General features: G+C 33.2%; 1 protein-coding gene across 1 annotated transcript; it reads right to left on the bottom strand.

The window, feature by feature from the left end:
- Positions 1 to 12,161: 12,161 nt before the first annotated feature.
- LOC125871112 (probable aspartic proteinase GIP1) lies at positions 12,162 to 14,106 on the bottom strand. Its single transcript, XM_049551707.1, has 2 exons — positions 13,516 to 14,106; positions 12,162 to 12,962 (listed from the first exon to the last, which is right to left on the bottom strand). The coding sequence occupies exons 1-2, from the start codon at positions 14,071 to 14,073 to the stop codon at positions 12,231 to 12,233; spliced, it is 1,290 nt and encodes a 429-aa protein (XP_049407664.1). The 5' UTR covers positions 14,074 to 14,106; the 3' UTR covers positions 12,162 to 12,230.
- Between the last annotated feature and the right edge of the window lie 2,054 nt (positions 14,107 to 16,160).

Raw genomic sequence — 16,160 nt, 5'->3', positions numbered from 1 at the left:
AAATCACATTTCACTCAACTTTCATATGGTCACTCAACTAATAGTTATTTTCTTTAAACAAAAGAAAACTAGTATCAATGTGTGACGCTAATGATGGAGAGCGGACACTAAAAGAAGGTCAAAGAAAAGGATTGATAAGCATTTAGGATGGCAAGCATCTTAGTTGAATCACACATAGGAATAGCCCAAGTAGGAGAAGAAAGTAAAAAAAGAAAAAGCTACAATACATAACACAAGTTCACTATAGTTTTGAGCTTGACGATGCATATCCCAAAAGCTTGGCTCTGACAAGATGGTCATTATGATTATTCTACCCATTGCATTACAGAAAGGGTCCATTCATAACAGACAAGCTTGATGGTTAGCAAAACCGTTCTTTCCATATTGCCTCTTATTAGAGGTCCACATCACCAAAATTAAACTGATAAAAAAAGTTCAAATATGCCATCAAACTTTGGAAAAAGGTCCCTCTATGCCATATGTTATTAATTGGGCTCAACCATTCCATTGTCCCAGAAAGGACCCATTTGTGCTACTTTTTAATGGTTAAATTTGATGACTTTGCAATATCAATTTTTACACTAGACCTCTTATTATAGGTCCACGTACCAAAATAAACCAACCTAATTTGATGAAATTTGAAATTAAAACCTGACCCATAAGATCACATTCGATCCACCTTAACCTATTTCCCTTTTTATTTCTTACCCAGACCCTTAGATTGATCAATTGACAAGAAACTGACATATAAATCTATTGTCGGAAAAAATGGAAATGGCCCACTTGAGATGAATCGTGTATTGGATTATACATTTGGGCCTCAATTATTTTTATGTTCTGACCTACGCAAGTATATTCACAGAAGGAGTTATATTATGGTATAACTAGGATTGCTCATGTAAATAATCTACCTTGTAGTTATCTTCGGTATTTATCTTTTAGAGTTTGTATATATCATTAGTGATTCTTTTTTGTATAAATACGCAGCTTCACTGTACAGTTGAGGGATCAATAAATACAAAGGAAATTTTCTACTTCTCATTTTCTCTTTAATAATTTTCATGGTATCAGAGCTTCTGTAGAAGCATATTTTTTTCTCTTTTCATTCTTTCCCATTCTTCCCATTCGATCAATCCTGAATCATGACTAACAATGCTATCGATTCTACTACAACACCAATTATTGTAGAAGGAAGTTCAACCATTGTTGCTTCCTTACAAAAGATCCTTATCACCTATATTTTTTGGCCTCCTCTGATAATCCAGGGATGGTTTTGCTAAATGTCACCTTTGATGGAACATGTTATGGAAACTGGCGCAGGGGTGTTCTCATATCACTCTCAGCCAAGAACAAACTTGGATTCATAAATGGAACTTCCAAATGTCCGGCTGAAGATTCATCGATGCTTGATCAGTGGAAAAGATGCAATGACATGGTCATTGCTTGGCTGCTAAACTCCCTCATTAGGGAAATCTCTGAGAGTGTACTCTACTCTCAAACAGCCAGGGAGCTTTGGATTGAGCTTGAAGAGTGATATGGATAGGCAGATGGATCAAGGTTTTTCAACTGCAATGAGAACTCAACACCATCAATCAAGGTACTAATGATGTAACAAGCTACTTTACCAAACTTAAAAGAATTTGGGACCAATTGAAACTTCTTAACACTTTTATGATATGTAAATGTGATTGTGATTGTGGAGCTAAGGATCACAACATGAAAATGAATGAAGATAAGCAGTTAATACAATTTTTAATGTGTCTTAATGATGCTTTTACTAGTGTGAGGGGAAACATATTGATGATGGAGCCACTTCCAACCACTTCACAAGCTTATTCTATAATCTTGCATGAAGAATCTCAAAGGGAAGTTCATTCTAAAAATTCTCTTACTACTGACTCATCTACTTTTATGACTTCCAAACAAAAATGGACTCCGACAAAGAATTCTGGAGAATACAAGGGAACTAGACAAGCAGGGAATATTGAAAGTAAGAAATCTAAATTGTTTTGTAAGTATTGAAAAAAATCTGGGCATATGAAAGAAGATTGCTACAAACTTGTTGGCTATCTTGCTCACTTCAAATTCAACAAACCAAGAAAGGGAAACTTTGGGAATCATCAAGCTAATGCATTTGTTGATCAAGACTTCAACAAGGAAGGATTAATGGCTGACCTCGTTAATAGACATGGATTTTCTAGGGAACAATTTGAGGAGTTGATTCAAATGTTCAATTCTGTCCAAACAAGTTCTACAGCAAAAAATTCAGAGGCCACTACCAGTGTAAATTTGGCTGGTATGCATTATGGCTATCATGTTTTTACCTCATTTTTTTTCTTCAATTACTCATCATACTTGGATCATAGATTGTGGAGCATCTCAACATATGACTTTTGACAAATCTACATTTTTGTAGGTTAAGAGCTAGGATCTTCGTGATACTTTCTATCTCTTCTTTTCCAAGGCTTCCTGTGGAGATTTTTGAGGTAGTTGTTTGTCATCTCAACGGACCTTCTTACTCATATTTATGATATTGTTCTACTTTAGTGACAACATCATTGGAGACTTGTGTTTTCTTTCAAATCCATTGTAATACATTAGAGGCTTGTGCACGTGACAACCAGGTTTTGGGGATTTAGTTAAGTTGACTTGTTATACGTATTATTACTTTGTTATTAAACTTTCAATTATAGCTTATTTCCACACTTTATCGTAATGATTGGGTTTTAGGCTGACTTGTCTATATGGCGAGTGTCATCACATCCATTTTGCAAAATGGTATTAGAGCTCAAGGTTCATACGTGTGTACAAGACAAGTCTAGTAGAGTCTCAAGGATCGGAGCAGAGACGTCGGTTGCTTATTTTCGAGAGGCTATGGTGACTTTTAGGAAAAATCTTCACTTTTTTGAATCTCTATCGTTCATTTTTTTTCGTTCTAATTCTTATCGCTTCATTCCATTCTTTCTCACTTATAGTGATGACTCATGTGTTATCCTTCATGTGGGTAATTTATGTGTTGTGCATGGCTTGGTTGATAGATCTAGTACTAATGTGGATGTGATAGACTTGAGAAAAGGATGTGTGATTATATTCGGAATGTTTAGCAATTTTAAGGGGTTGAGTAAGGTGATGGCTCACTGATGCATTTTGAGGATATGGGAATGATGAGGTTGAAAAATGATTTGAGGGACTTCATGACTGTGTTATATTTTTCAAGTTAGTTGCCCTAGAAAAGGAATAGTACTTATGTGGTATAGGTGATATTTGTAGTGGTTCGGCAATTGAAAGTGAAATGATTAAAGGAACGACTAGAAAATGAACATTGTCACGTTGGAAACTATAGTTAGTAAAGTTGTGATAACATGCATGTATGGGTTGCTTAGCAAATGATAAAAATGATGTTGCGCCAATTGAGGTCAGAATCTCTGCTACGGTTTTATATTTTAAGTGTATATCAAAGAAGGTCATGATACGACTACAATAATGGTAGTGACTCTTACTTGGTTAGATTTATGGAGTGTGTTACTTCTACTATCGACCTGATCTACGAAGGAATGCATATCGCTTTGAACGAGAGACCAAACAAAGTTGATAGTGTAGGCCAGAAATATGTGGGCTATTTGAGTACAATCTTATCGAGGGGTATGATGTGTTCTAGTAGTGGATCTAACGGGCTTTCATGGTGTGGTACTAATGGTACATGGAAATGGATACATCGATTGTTAAGCGTGAATACCAACTACTTAAGGATTTATCAACTGTATCACATTCTCGTATAGTGAGATTTGGTGTTGCACTAATATGTGAGAAACCAACTAGCTTATTACTATAGACGAATGGGTTAAGCATTGTTGATAAGGAAGATTTTAGTGGTGGATTTTTTATACAATATTAATGTGTTTAGGTTGTAAAGTGTTTCTCAAGAATTTTAGGTGAGGGCTAGTGATTTCATCGTAAGTTCTAAGGGAGTGGATCGATATTGAAATTACAAACTTATGGCTAAAGGAAGTCTTAATAAGTATACTTGTGTGAAGGCAATTGAGAATTTTAGTAAGAAAGTGCGTATAAAATTGGGTTAATCCTTTGAATTTGGTTGGTATAGTTGGGTGTAAGGTTTCACGTCGATGATAAGGTTACTTAGTGATGATGGTAATGACTACTAAGCATAATGGTAATAATATTTTGATAGATTTTAATTAAGATGCGACTATATGATAAGGATTTTTGGTTAAATGATTTATGTATGGTAATGATGACCTGCAGATATTTATAGTTGTAGTTTGCTATTGTTTGGTGAGCAACATGGTCGTATGGAAAGGTGTAGGAGGAGCTGGGACACCTCTTAAATAGAATTGATAGGAACTAGAACCATAATAGAAAGAATTAGTGTGATATAGTGTAACCTTCAGAAGGAGGAGAGAGCAACGATATTTACTCTATTGTAAAGGTCAAAGAAGTATCTTCAAAGAGAGTGGAGAATTGGGTTCGGAGACACGTGGTTCCATCTGTTTTGCTCTGGTTAAGGTGATAGTGTTACGTGTCATTCATATGGGTTAAAAACTGTTGGATAAGATTTGAGAAAGAAGTTTATAGACATACATATCGACTGTGGTGATAAGTTCTTTTGTGGTTTTGAGTTTGGTAACCGGTACGGTTGAAATATGAACTTAAGTCTTTCATTGTAAGTCTACGTTCGAAGTAGTACATTTTTTCAAGATATGGATGGGTAAGGTAAGAAATGATCGATCGCATCGAGTATTGAACATTTCGAAGGACATGTTCATGATTTAAATTGTTACTTTTGATTGTTATAGGACCTAAACAAAATTTTCACTCAGTTTTGATCTAGAGTATGTGGTAAAATATCATGGATTGTGGGTCAAAAGATAAGATTGATAAGTGAGTCAGTGAAAAGAACAAGTGTATAGTGTATAAGAGTTCAAGATATTTGGAATTTTCGTCATGGGAAGAATTTAAGAAAGATGACGGAACAAGACCTCTCGTATAGACCCATGGTCGGAGTTGAAAGTTGTATTGATTTTTGTCTTTGATTTCAAATACGACTATGAGATGTGAACTAGTTTGGTACAAACTTACTAGAGGTTTATCAACAACTTTTATAAAGATTGGGTTTTGATAAAGATTCCAATTAGGGATGAAACCAATTGAAATCAAATGTGGAATTAAACAACATAAAAGTAGGATAAATGAGAGTTAAGAGATAAGAAGAGAAGAAAGAAAGACTAATTGAATAAACAATAAACCAAGGAAGAAGAGAAACTTGAATTCGAAAAGAAACAACTCAATTTGAAAACCACAAATGAGCAATATCAAGTGAACAAAAGGTTAATAAGTCCTAAATCAACAATGGAAATCCACCCATCACTAATCTAGATTAAGAGCTACACTAAGCTAGACTAACCTAAAAGGATTCCACTCTTAAACTACACTCTTGAAAGAGTTTGTTCATTTAACATTCAAAATCCATATATTCTAAGTCTTCCAAAATAAAAGAGACTACTATTTATACTAATAAAATAAAGAAGACACTTTGTTTACAATTTTACCCTTAATGAGGTAAGGGCCTTGTTTGGTTGTCTTCTTTTGTGAATTATTGAAATTATGAGATGACCATTTGCACAAATGGCCTCTTTCTTCCTTCTCTTCACTTTGATGGACCTTCCACACATTGTAATTCTTTACTTTGTGTCCATCAAGCTTCTCTAAAGTTTTTACGCGATCCATGTTATCCATGTCATTATGAGGTTTTGATTTGAGTGAAAAAAATTGATGTGTGTAAGGTTCTGCATTGTTGTGTGGGGCTAAATTGTTCAAATAATAGTAGGTGACTTATGGATGAACTACAAGATGGACTTACAGTCTTACATAGTTATTGAGGACTTCAAAGCAATTGAAACTACTCTATTGATAAGGCTACACAGACTATTATGATGTGTTACATAGATATTTGATGGTGAATAGAGGTTATCAGCTTATAGTATGTAGAATTATTAGAGTGACTAAGGAATTATCTGAATTTTGGCATAAGGTATCTGATGGTTTGGAATGGTAGTTGGAACATGATATGTGAAAGATTGCGTGGAGTTGACATTGTGTGTGATTTAATAGTTTTATCTCGATGGAAATGAACTATCAAATTTAAAATTAGTGTTATTAGCCTTGGATGAGACCCATATTTATCATGAAATGCTTACATGGAAAGAGATGGAGCCATAATTTCAAATTTTTGAAGGCGACAATGTGTTTGCTAAGAAGACTTTGATACGAGTGACAATTTGAGAGTAAGGTAAATGGTTGGTGTGGTTGTGGTGTTTGTTAGTATTAAGAGTATTGGCTTCAGTGGACTACTACGAGAAATATGTGGGGTTTGATAAATCTAGTATGTATACGATTGTAATAAGGACCAGGCTGACAAATTATGGGTAGCTAAAGGTCAAAGAGATGGAGTCAGATGAATGGAAATGTTTTATATGGACATTATGGAAGGAGTATCTTGTGTTATTCAACCTTAGTTCTGTACATCTTATGTTATCACCTACTTCGTTCCGAGCCTGATTTAGAGTATGATTCACTGCATATGCCCATGCATGTTCCCAGATCTATGGGTGAATTCCTAGTGGTGGATCGGGTGTACCGATCCTACGATTGTTCTCTTGGTAGGGTGGCATCCTTGGTCATACTTGGTCATTTCTGTTTTGACAGATTTGGTGTTGTTTGGGGTAGTTGAAGTATACCAGTAGTTCTACATGCATGACCTTACTTATGAGAACTTATACAAGAGCTACCGTGAAGAATGAGTTTTGGTTGTCCGACAGTATTGTTAAAGGTTCTGCATTCTGGCATCGCCTACTGGGTGGTTACTCGATCATATCTTTCTTTGGGTCAACTGAGTTCAATTTTCCCCGATGAGTACTCGATGTCTAAAGATCCAATTTTTACAGCTTGAGATTGTGGGAGGATTATGGTATGAGAATGAAATCTTGTTGAGAGGTGTGATGATTTATGCGTAATGAGGGTTTGGTGGTTAGTTCAGGTTCACTCTTGGTTTTAGATGGTTTTGGTTCAAAATTTTCTCATGGTTATGTAAGAAAATATTTGTCTTGATGATTGTGTTATGGTCAAATGTATTTCAGTTCAGATTGGGTTCACGGGTTAGTCTATGGCTTGGTAATCACTCTTGATTTGTAGATCTGTCAAAGTTTATTTGAAGGTTCATTAGTAGTTGATCTTGATAGAATGATCTTACAGAGGAACTCACTTGGAGAGATTATACTTCAATCTTTTGGTAATGTCGGTTATTCTTCCTTCCTCTTCTTTATGTTCGAGGACGAACATGATTTTTAGTGGTGAATAATGTAATGACCCGGAACGTCATTTTTGAGAAACTTTCATAAAAAAATTGTTTTACCCCTCCCGATAGTTTTCTTGAGTCATTTCTTGAGCAGCCGGTGAAGTTGGTTTGAGAATTTTGAATTATTCAATAACTACAGTTATTTAATTGATGGGTAGTTAATTTTATTAAATAATTAATTTATTTATTTGATGGTTAATAGTCCATAATTTATTTAATACCCTATATCTTTTGACCCATATAAATTAAATTAAGGCAGTGGGGTTAGTCACTTTTAGTACATAATTTATTTAGAAAAGAAAAAAAATAGAAAAGAACTGGAATACTCACCTGCGCGGTCGACAAGAACATTCAGGTAATTGTTACATTGAAATTTTCCTTTCAATTATAGCAGGTAAGGATATGACAGTATTGATGAAATTATCATATTAAAGTTATAAGATTAGATTGAATATCTGAGAATAGTTGTTTTATGTGGGTTCTTCGAATAACATTATAATTTAAGTTTGATATATCAAGACATGTAATTAAATATTAGTTGTATTGTATTATATGAATACTATTAGAGTTATGATATGGAGAAATTGAAACTTAACCCTAGGCTTGAAACTTAGGAACTTAACTATAGATTTGGGTGAGTTTTTGGGTCTAGGCTAGACATATAGTAATATGGGTGTAGTTAGTTTCGAAATCTTATTGTGATTATTTATTTGAATAGATTTCATTGATTTGGAAGCTCAACGAAAGGGGAAAGCTCAAGTCCCGCAGTAATTGCTCGATTGTTTGAGGCAAGTAGATTTATCGACCCTTGTTAAGTGTATAGAATCGTGTATTTCCTTGTGGTATGTGTTGGGGAGTAATGAGACTTGATGATGGATTGACTTGTCCATATTGAATAATATGAAAATGGGGTAGTAAAAGGCAATGTAATTAATTATTGGTGTATGATGTATTGAGAATGGTTTGAATGACTTATCGATTAATTGTTGATGTTGTATCACGATTGTGTTGTTGTTGTGCATTGTTATGAAAATGGCCATCTCCTATTTGTGTGAACATATCATTTGCATTGGTTCTGAGATATGATTGTGACAAGTGTTTGTGAATTGAGGAAGAATAAGAAATTGAAAAGGATGTACCATTTCGAGAGATGTGTCGCGTGCCGAGACGGATATTATGATTCAAGGGACGTGTCGCATGCCACGATGGATTATATTATCGAGGGACGTGTCACACACAGTGAGGGATTTTATTATCGAGGATCGTGTCGAACGTTGTGATGGATGCATGGACAAATGTTTCCCCCATGGATCCCGTATTGAAAGACAACGGGTGTGTATCATTAGGTCAGACATGCATCATGATACTTGACATTACATTTCATTGCATTGCATATATTTATCATTTGTAAACTTGTGAATGTCTTTTTGTGGAACTTGTGATTGGTGAACCTAATATTGTGTGTGGTTGATCTGTATTGTTGAAGTGATGTGGTTGAACTATGTGCTATGTAAATTGTGAACTATTAGGTTGGACTGATTTTTATGAAGGTTGTAGTTGTGGAGATTTGGCTGAGGTCTAAGGAGAAACTGTATCATATTCCCTTAGCTTGTGTTTAGAAGTTTACTTTCTGAGTACTTTGTGGTTTGGTAATCACCCCTTGCTTCTATATTTTTGTAGATTACGAGCCTGGCTTTTCGTGATACTTTCTATCACTTCTTTTTCGAGGCTTCCTATGGAGATTTGTGAGGTATTTGTTTGTCATCTCAGCGGACCTTCTTACTCCTATTTATGATCTTGTTCTACAATAGTGACAACATCATTTGAGACTTATGTTTTCTTTCAAATCCATTGTAATACATTAGAGACTTGTGCACGTAACAATCAGGTTTTGGGAATTTAGTTGAGTTGACTTGTTATACGTATTATTACTTTGTTATTAAACTTTCAATTGTAGCTTATTTTCGCACTTTATCGTAATAGTTGAGTTTTTGGCTTACTTGTCTTGGTGGGATAAGACGAGTGTCATTACATCTATTTTTGGGTCCTGACATAATTAGTAGTAGAATGTTATTGATACTTAATGGTGGTGGTGAATGATGATGGCAGTTAGAGATATATAATATTGACTAATGATGGTAATTGTCGATGGTGAATAGTGAATGTAATAAGGGTTGGTGGTGATGATGGAATAAGATGTCTAATGGTGTTGACAATTGATTTTGATGATTGTGATTAGGTTGTGGATGATAGGTGGTGGTGATTGACGGTAGTGATAGTTGTGTTGAAATGGTGATTGTTAGTGGTAGGTGAAAGCAAAGTAGATTGAGTAGGGGTGAATTATCATCTTTTTATAAATTCTTAAATAGACATTAAGATCTTAAAGATATTAAGACTTGATTAAAGATCTTAATCTTTCAAATGATTGCAAAATTAGAATAACAAACACATTTAATAATTAATATTTGAATAAATAAGATTTCAAACCTTGAAAACAAACATACATAATGACTGAGATTTGAATGATTAATATTAAAATTTTCATTAAGTGCAAACAAATGAGGCCTTAGAGGTGGCTCAGAAGAAGCTAATTACAACCTTTTTTTGGATAATAAAGCTATTATTTGAGGCCCCAATTTTTCTAATAGTAAATTTATGATTTTATATTTTGCTTAATTAAAAAATATTGAAGTTTGTCAGAAAAAAATTATAACCTTTTTTATTTATTTTTTAAAAAAAAGGAAAGATAAAGTTGTCTTCTTTTAATAATAGAAATATTTAAGAACATAAACTTAACTACTTAAATTTTCATATTAGTAAATAAAGTTCTTTATGATAAGATCCAAGATAACATATCATGAACACATGACTAACATCTTATTATCTTGAATCACCTCATACAATAAAAACAAGAAAAAAGTCTCAAATATGTTATCTAACTTTGAGAAAAGGCTCATCTATTCCATTCGTTAAAAGTTTAGTTCATTTATGTCATTTTCATTTGAGGAAGGGTTCATCCATATCATTATGAGTTAACAGAAAATTCATTCGGTTTTGCAAACCCATTGAGTTCATGTGGCGAACGATGATTCAACCACTTCATTAATTGTTATTTTTTTAAAAGAAAATCAATCCAAATTTCTAAAAACCATTTGAATTTTTTTTAAATGGGAAAAGACTCAAATTTCAAATGAATTTTAGAAATTTGGCCGACTTTAAAAATAAAATAAAATAAATTATAAGTTATGTGTCAAATCATCATTCCCTACGCGGACAAAATGATTTTGTAAAACCTAATGGATATTCAATTAACTCATAATGAAATGTATGGATCTTTTCTCAAATGCTATGGCTAGCATATTTGAGGTTTTTGTCACTATAAACAATAATAATATTATTAGACATTTTTGTAAAGATAATGACTTTATGACTATGTTTAATTGTCCTCGCACATATTTTTTTCATTAAATGCATATAAACGAGAAAATGTCATAAAATGTCTCTTCACTATAAGAGTAGGTCTAAAATGGTCCCTTAATTATACTTTTGTTGGATTTAGTCCTTCAACTATTTAAAAATTTATCAAATTTGGTCCCTTAATTATACAATTATTGATTTTGGTCCCTTAACTATACAATTATTGATTTTTATCCTTAAAGTATTTAAAAAAAATTCAGGTTTGGTCTTTGTCCATTTTTTTAGGGGAAACTAAGCAAATAGCTCATAAACATATACCCCTTTACATTCATACCCACTAAATAATTACACTATATACCCCCCCCCCCCCAAAACTAATTTCGCTTTACTGATATCAAATCGGTATCATATATTGTATTGGTATCATTAAGGCTGATAATTTCGCTTAACTGATACTAAACTGTATCATATATTGTATTGGTGTCATTAAGGCTGATAATTTCATTTAATTGATACAAAATTAATATATATGCACTTCCTCTGTCCCAATTTATGTGGCACTTTCCATTTTTCGAGAGTCAAACAGTTTAAGTTTGACCGAAAATTTGAGCATGGAATCTTTAATTTTTTTGAAATAAAATTTATATATTTGTAAACTACGTAAAAAGTACTATAAATCACAATAATTGAAAATTCAAAATGTTTAAGAAATCTATGAAAAAATTACGGTCAAAGATAGACTTGTTTGAATCTTGAAATCCGAAAAGTATCACACAAAATAGGATGGAGGGAATATGTATTTTATGATATCATTAACAATAAATATTTCTACCTTGTGGTTCGCGAAAGCGAGACCTGGGAGCTTGGCTTGCTCCAGATTACTCTTTTGATATATAGTGTAGGCTTCAAAGTCTCAACAATGGAGTAATCTTGAATATGAAGTGACATTTCATCAAGTATGTAATTTGATCAATTACTTACTTAACCGAATATTGACCCCTTCAAATCTACTAATGCCTCTCGATTTCCATAGCTCCCAAGTCCCAACATATAATACTAGGCAAACATTGTAAAATAACGTCATATATTTATTATATATTGGCTTGATGATGTTCTCATATCTTAAAATTAAGAACACATAAACCTCAAATTATGATTCTACCTTTGAGAAAGAGTGTAACATTACCTTCCATTATCTTCTCATCACTAGTTTTATTATATTGGCGTATGATGTTAGAGAAGTAAAAATAATTAAGAATTTCCTCGTATTTGTCCTTAATATTACTATATTTACTGTAAATAATATAGTATAATTCATATATTGTTCTTCTTAAAACAATGTAAAAAAACAACAAATATTGCAAATCCCACAACATGATTCATTAAAAAGTACAAAGAAACTATTGGGAAAAGAAAAGAAATTCATAAAAATGTAAATTGTTCAACTCAAGTTACCACTAGTAGTAAAGTTGAAATTGGAACATGAGGTACTATAAGCCAAAACTGAAGAACTAAATCCTAATTTTTCTTGTTCCAAATCAAATTGCAATAAATTATTCTCCATTTGATGTCCTCCAATTGTGATCGATGTTTCAGTCTTAATCCCACCGTCCAAAAACCCTAAACACCACACATCCACGCCATCTCGCGCGATCCTAACCATCGAATTCGATCCAAATATCCTCCAGAACACATCATCATTGTCCATCACAAGATCAACGGTTGGAACAGTCGGTCCTACCTTCGTATCCAGTACCTCATCTGCATTATAACAAACCTTAAATGGTTCCACAGGATTTGTTACTGTGAGGTTGAGCTTAGCAGATTCATTTACAAATGTCTCAGAGAATGCATTGTAGATGTTACTCTGTAATGTGGTGTATGGAGTTATGGTGCTCAGCTTGGTCCCACCAAAACCATGTTGATCAACGGCTGAGATATTCTGGTTCAATTGTACGGTAACTCCGTTGACTTTTATAGAAGTCAAATTAATGAAATAGTCAGAATGAACCGGGTTCGGTATAAGTGGGGTGTAACGAAGGGTTTTTGAGAGGTCAATTTCGGGTAAAAAGTAATACGGTTCGGCTGAACCGAAGAAAGCTACTCCAGGAGCAGACGGCGAACCGGATAAACATAGGGCAAAAGTGCGTGTAGACGAAACAGAAGTGCTGACCTGCGTAAGATAAAATTCAAGATTTTAAGTCGGTAAATAGAAGATATAATGTATTTTAAATTACATTTTTTGAAAATATTAAATTGAGTAAGTATAATAATTTGACAAAGGAAGTAACATAATTCATTAAAGTATCCATCCAAAGTTTTTTTTTCTTTTTCTCCTTAAACGTGTCACTTGATTAACACCGCCATAAATGGACAAAACAAAGAGTAAATTAAAATTAAAAAGTTTTAGTAGAAAAAATAACAATTTATTGCTTAAAAAGGTAAAATACTAGCTATATTCCTTTTGATCCTAAAAGAGTCAAGGAAATAGTGAATTAGTATGATATTGAGTTCATTGATCCTCTTAAAATAAATATTTACATTACTTCTAAGTTCTAAATTAGATAAAAAAAATTGTGATTATTAGAAATTTTAGCAAATTCCTAAAAATGTCCAATTTAAACTCTGAATATTAAAGTGTTTTCCTCAAATAGAACACATGCAATGTGAATCCGAATTAATCCGTATGCGTGATTAAAAAAAATAAAAGAAGTAGTGATTAGAACCTGAGTAGTGAGGGAGAATCTGGACCGGCCTAACCCGGCTAAACCGGCTACACCTTTGGTAAGTCCTTTAAGCAAAGATTTCTTGGAGCAAGACAAAAAAAACTCAGAAAAACCCCTAAGTTGACCTGGATTCCTCCCGTCGGTAACCGGCAAAGCTATGGATTCAACAATAGCTTTGCCGGTAGAGGATTTATGAGTAACGGAGTTTAACGGAGAGAGAACACAAGGGCTAGTGGAACAATCATCGTGATTAGGGGAGTTAAAACACTTAGCACAAGCGCGAGATCCAATAGCAGAGCATAAAGGGGAATTGCAGGAAATTGAACGATGAGTAGAGGAATTGGAACAATCCATCCACGAGTAAGACGCGCTCAAATCGAGGAGGAGATTGGTGAGTTGTGGAGGGGAATTCAGGTAAAGAGAGAGAGTGTAAAGAAGAGTTTCATGGTCTTTTGTAATGGATGATAAAACACCTGAAGAAGAAGAAGGGGGAATTAAGAGAGAACAAGTGAAGAAGAAGAAAAGGGTGATTAAACTAATGAGTTTATGGGGAAGCATTTTGTAAAATGTTAGGAAATGGACATTTCTTTCTTTTTTGGTAGCATGGATTCAATATTTAAAGTAGATGATGGTATATATACCAATAACGCCTAGTGCGGTTTATATTTTTGGTGTGGTTTGCACACTATTACACAATGAAAATTTATTCAGTACGCACAAAGTGTTAACCACAGAGTGCTTACCCAAAAGGCAAAGGTTGTGGCAGAGGTTGTAGCGGTTGCGGGTTATCCTGGGGTTCCAAAAAATAAATAAAATAATATATATACCGATAACAAATTGGTTTATGAAAATATAACTCGCATTATTTGCTTGTTTATGATTTTCTTCGTTTTAATTTATAAGATATAATTTAATTAAGAATAAAATCCATCATTTTTCAGAAATAAGAAATCAAGGGAATATCCAAATATTTTAAAGTAGATAACTTAATTTTTTTTTACTATTGAATGTGCACAACTCTAAAACTCACAATCGAAATTTCTTGGGGTCCTTGATGTTTTTTATTTTACAATACTCTTTGCATTTACAAACATCTAGTTCAACTGAATATACGTACTTTTCGGATTGTTAAGACATGACTATCAAATTTCAAAAGTCAAAATATAAAGTATGAAAAAGTAGAAGATGAATGTGAAAAAGTTGAGTGAATAACTCATATTTATTGTTGAAGAAAGAGATATAGATTTACGTGAGCGGGGTTAACAAAAAGAATTATAGTTCGTTCATTTGTGGGTGAACTACCTTTAAGATTTGTATAATATTAGTTCGGATGAATTTGGAGTCAGAGACTACATCGTTAAAAGATGGTAGTTGTAGTTCGCCCACAAATGGGCGAATTGTCCATTTTGGTATGTGTTTTTAGAAAGGGTCCCTTTTGGTGTTTAGGGTTCAAAAAGTGTCAGTTTAGTGCCGGACTCTTTAATTGTCACTATGCAATGGTGGATGCAGGATTTTCATTGAGGGGATTCAAAAAATAAGTAAGCACGCAGCAAGCTGAAATGTGATAAAAATATAAAAAAAAAGGCTACCCAAACTCAATCTCGCAAAGCCAAGAAGAGTTGGTTGAATCTTGAACCCACTTTACCACTGAACCAAGTCTTTAGCTTATGCTGAGGAGGTTCATTATTAAATATATACATGTAAATCAGTAAATCGATCATATATATATAGTGTAATTTTTCGACGAAGGGGGTTCATTCGCTCCATGTAGTTCCACCCCTGTCACTATGGCACACCCATTAAGAAAATAATTATTGATATAGGTTTTGCTATACTATCCATGTTAAATGATGTTTAGTATTAAGTCATTGAAATGATTTGGAGAATAAGTATTTAATGCTAAGAGTAAAACATGGAAAAAAAACTATTATTTTTTATATGTCAAAAGTGACAAGTAAAATCAAAAATATATTTTTAGAATAAGTGACAAGTAACAGTGAATAAAGAGAGTATTTTTTATGTTAAATTATTACTCTAAATATAAAAAATATGTCTTTCTTTTAGAAACTAAAGCGTATCATGTAAATTGGAGCAAAGAAAGTAATTTTTTTTTTCTTTGTGACTTATTCAATTCAACTCGTTATTAGGTTGAGTTCGGCTAAATATTTAGCCGAGATCGATTCATGATTAATTTTTTTGGTAATCATGATATGTTGTTTACATTTCATACCCCACGTCTTTATCAAAGAGAGAAGAATCGCACAAACTTTATAAGAAATTAAGAACTCTCATCTAAATTCGATATATGTTATCGTTCTCATCAACAATTTATTATAACGAGTATCGATAAAACTGAATTTAAAAGTTTTACCTATTCTAATATTATAAATTACGTACATGACTATTTCATTGAAGAATTTAAAGTGAAATATTAAACTTTGATTCACTTAATTATGATTTCAAGATGAGCTATGAACGTCATGTTTGGAGTACAACTAGGGATGAGTTTTCATCAACTAGACGATGATGATGATGAGCTAAACTAGTGCAGAAGTGATGTACGTACGTAATAGATATACATATATTGTTGTTTCTATGAATTTGGATAAGGACAAATGTTGTTTGATGTTATCAAATTATAAGAC

This window comes from Solanum stenotomum, chromosome 7 (genome assembly GCF_019186545.1).
Source record: "Solanum stenotomum isolate F172 chromosome 7, ASM1918654v1, whole genome shotgun sequence".
NCBI lineage: Eukaryota > Viridiplantae > Streptophyta > Magnoliopsida > Solanales > Solanaceae > Solanum > Solanum stenotomum.
Note: the sequence above shows the minus strand (reverse complement) of the source record. Positions and strands in the feature narration are given on the sequence as shown.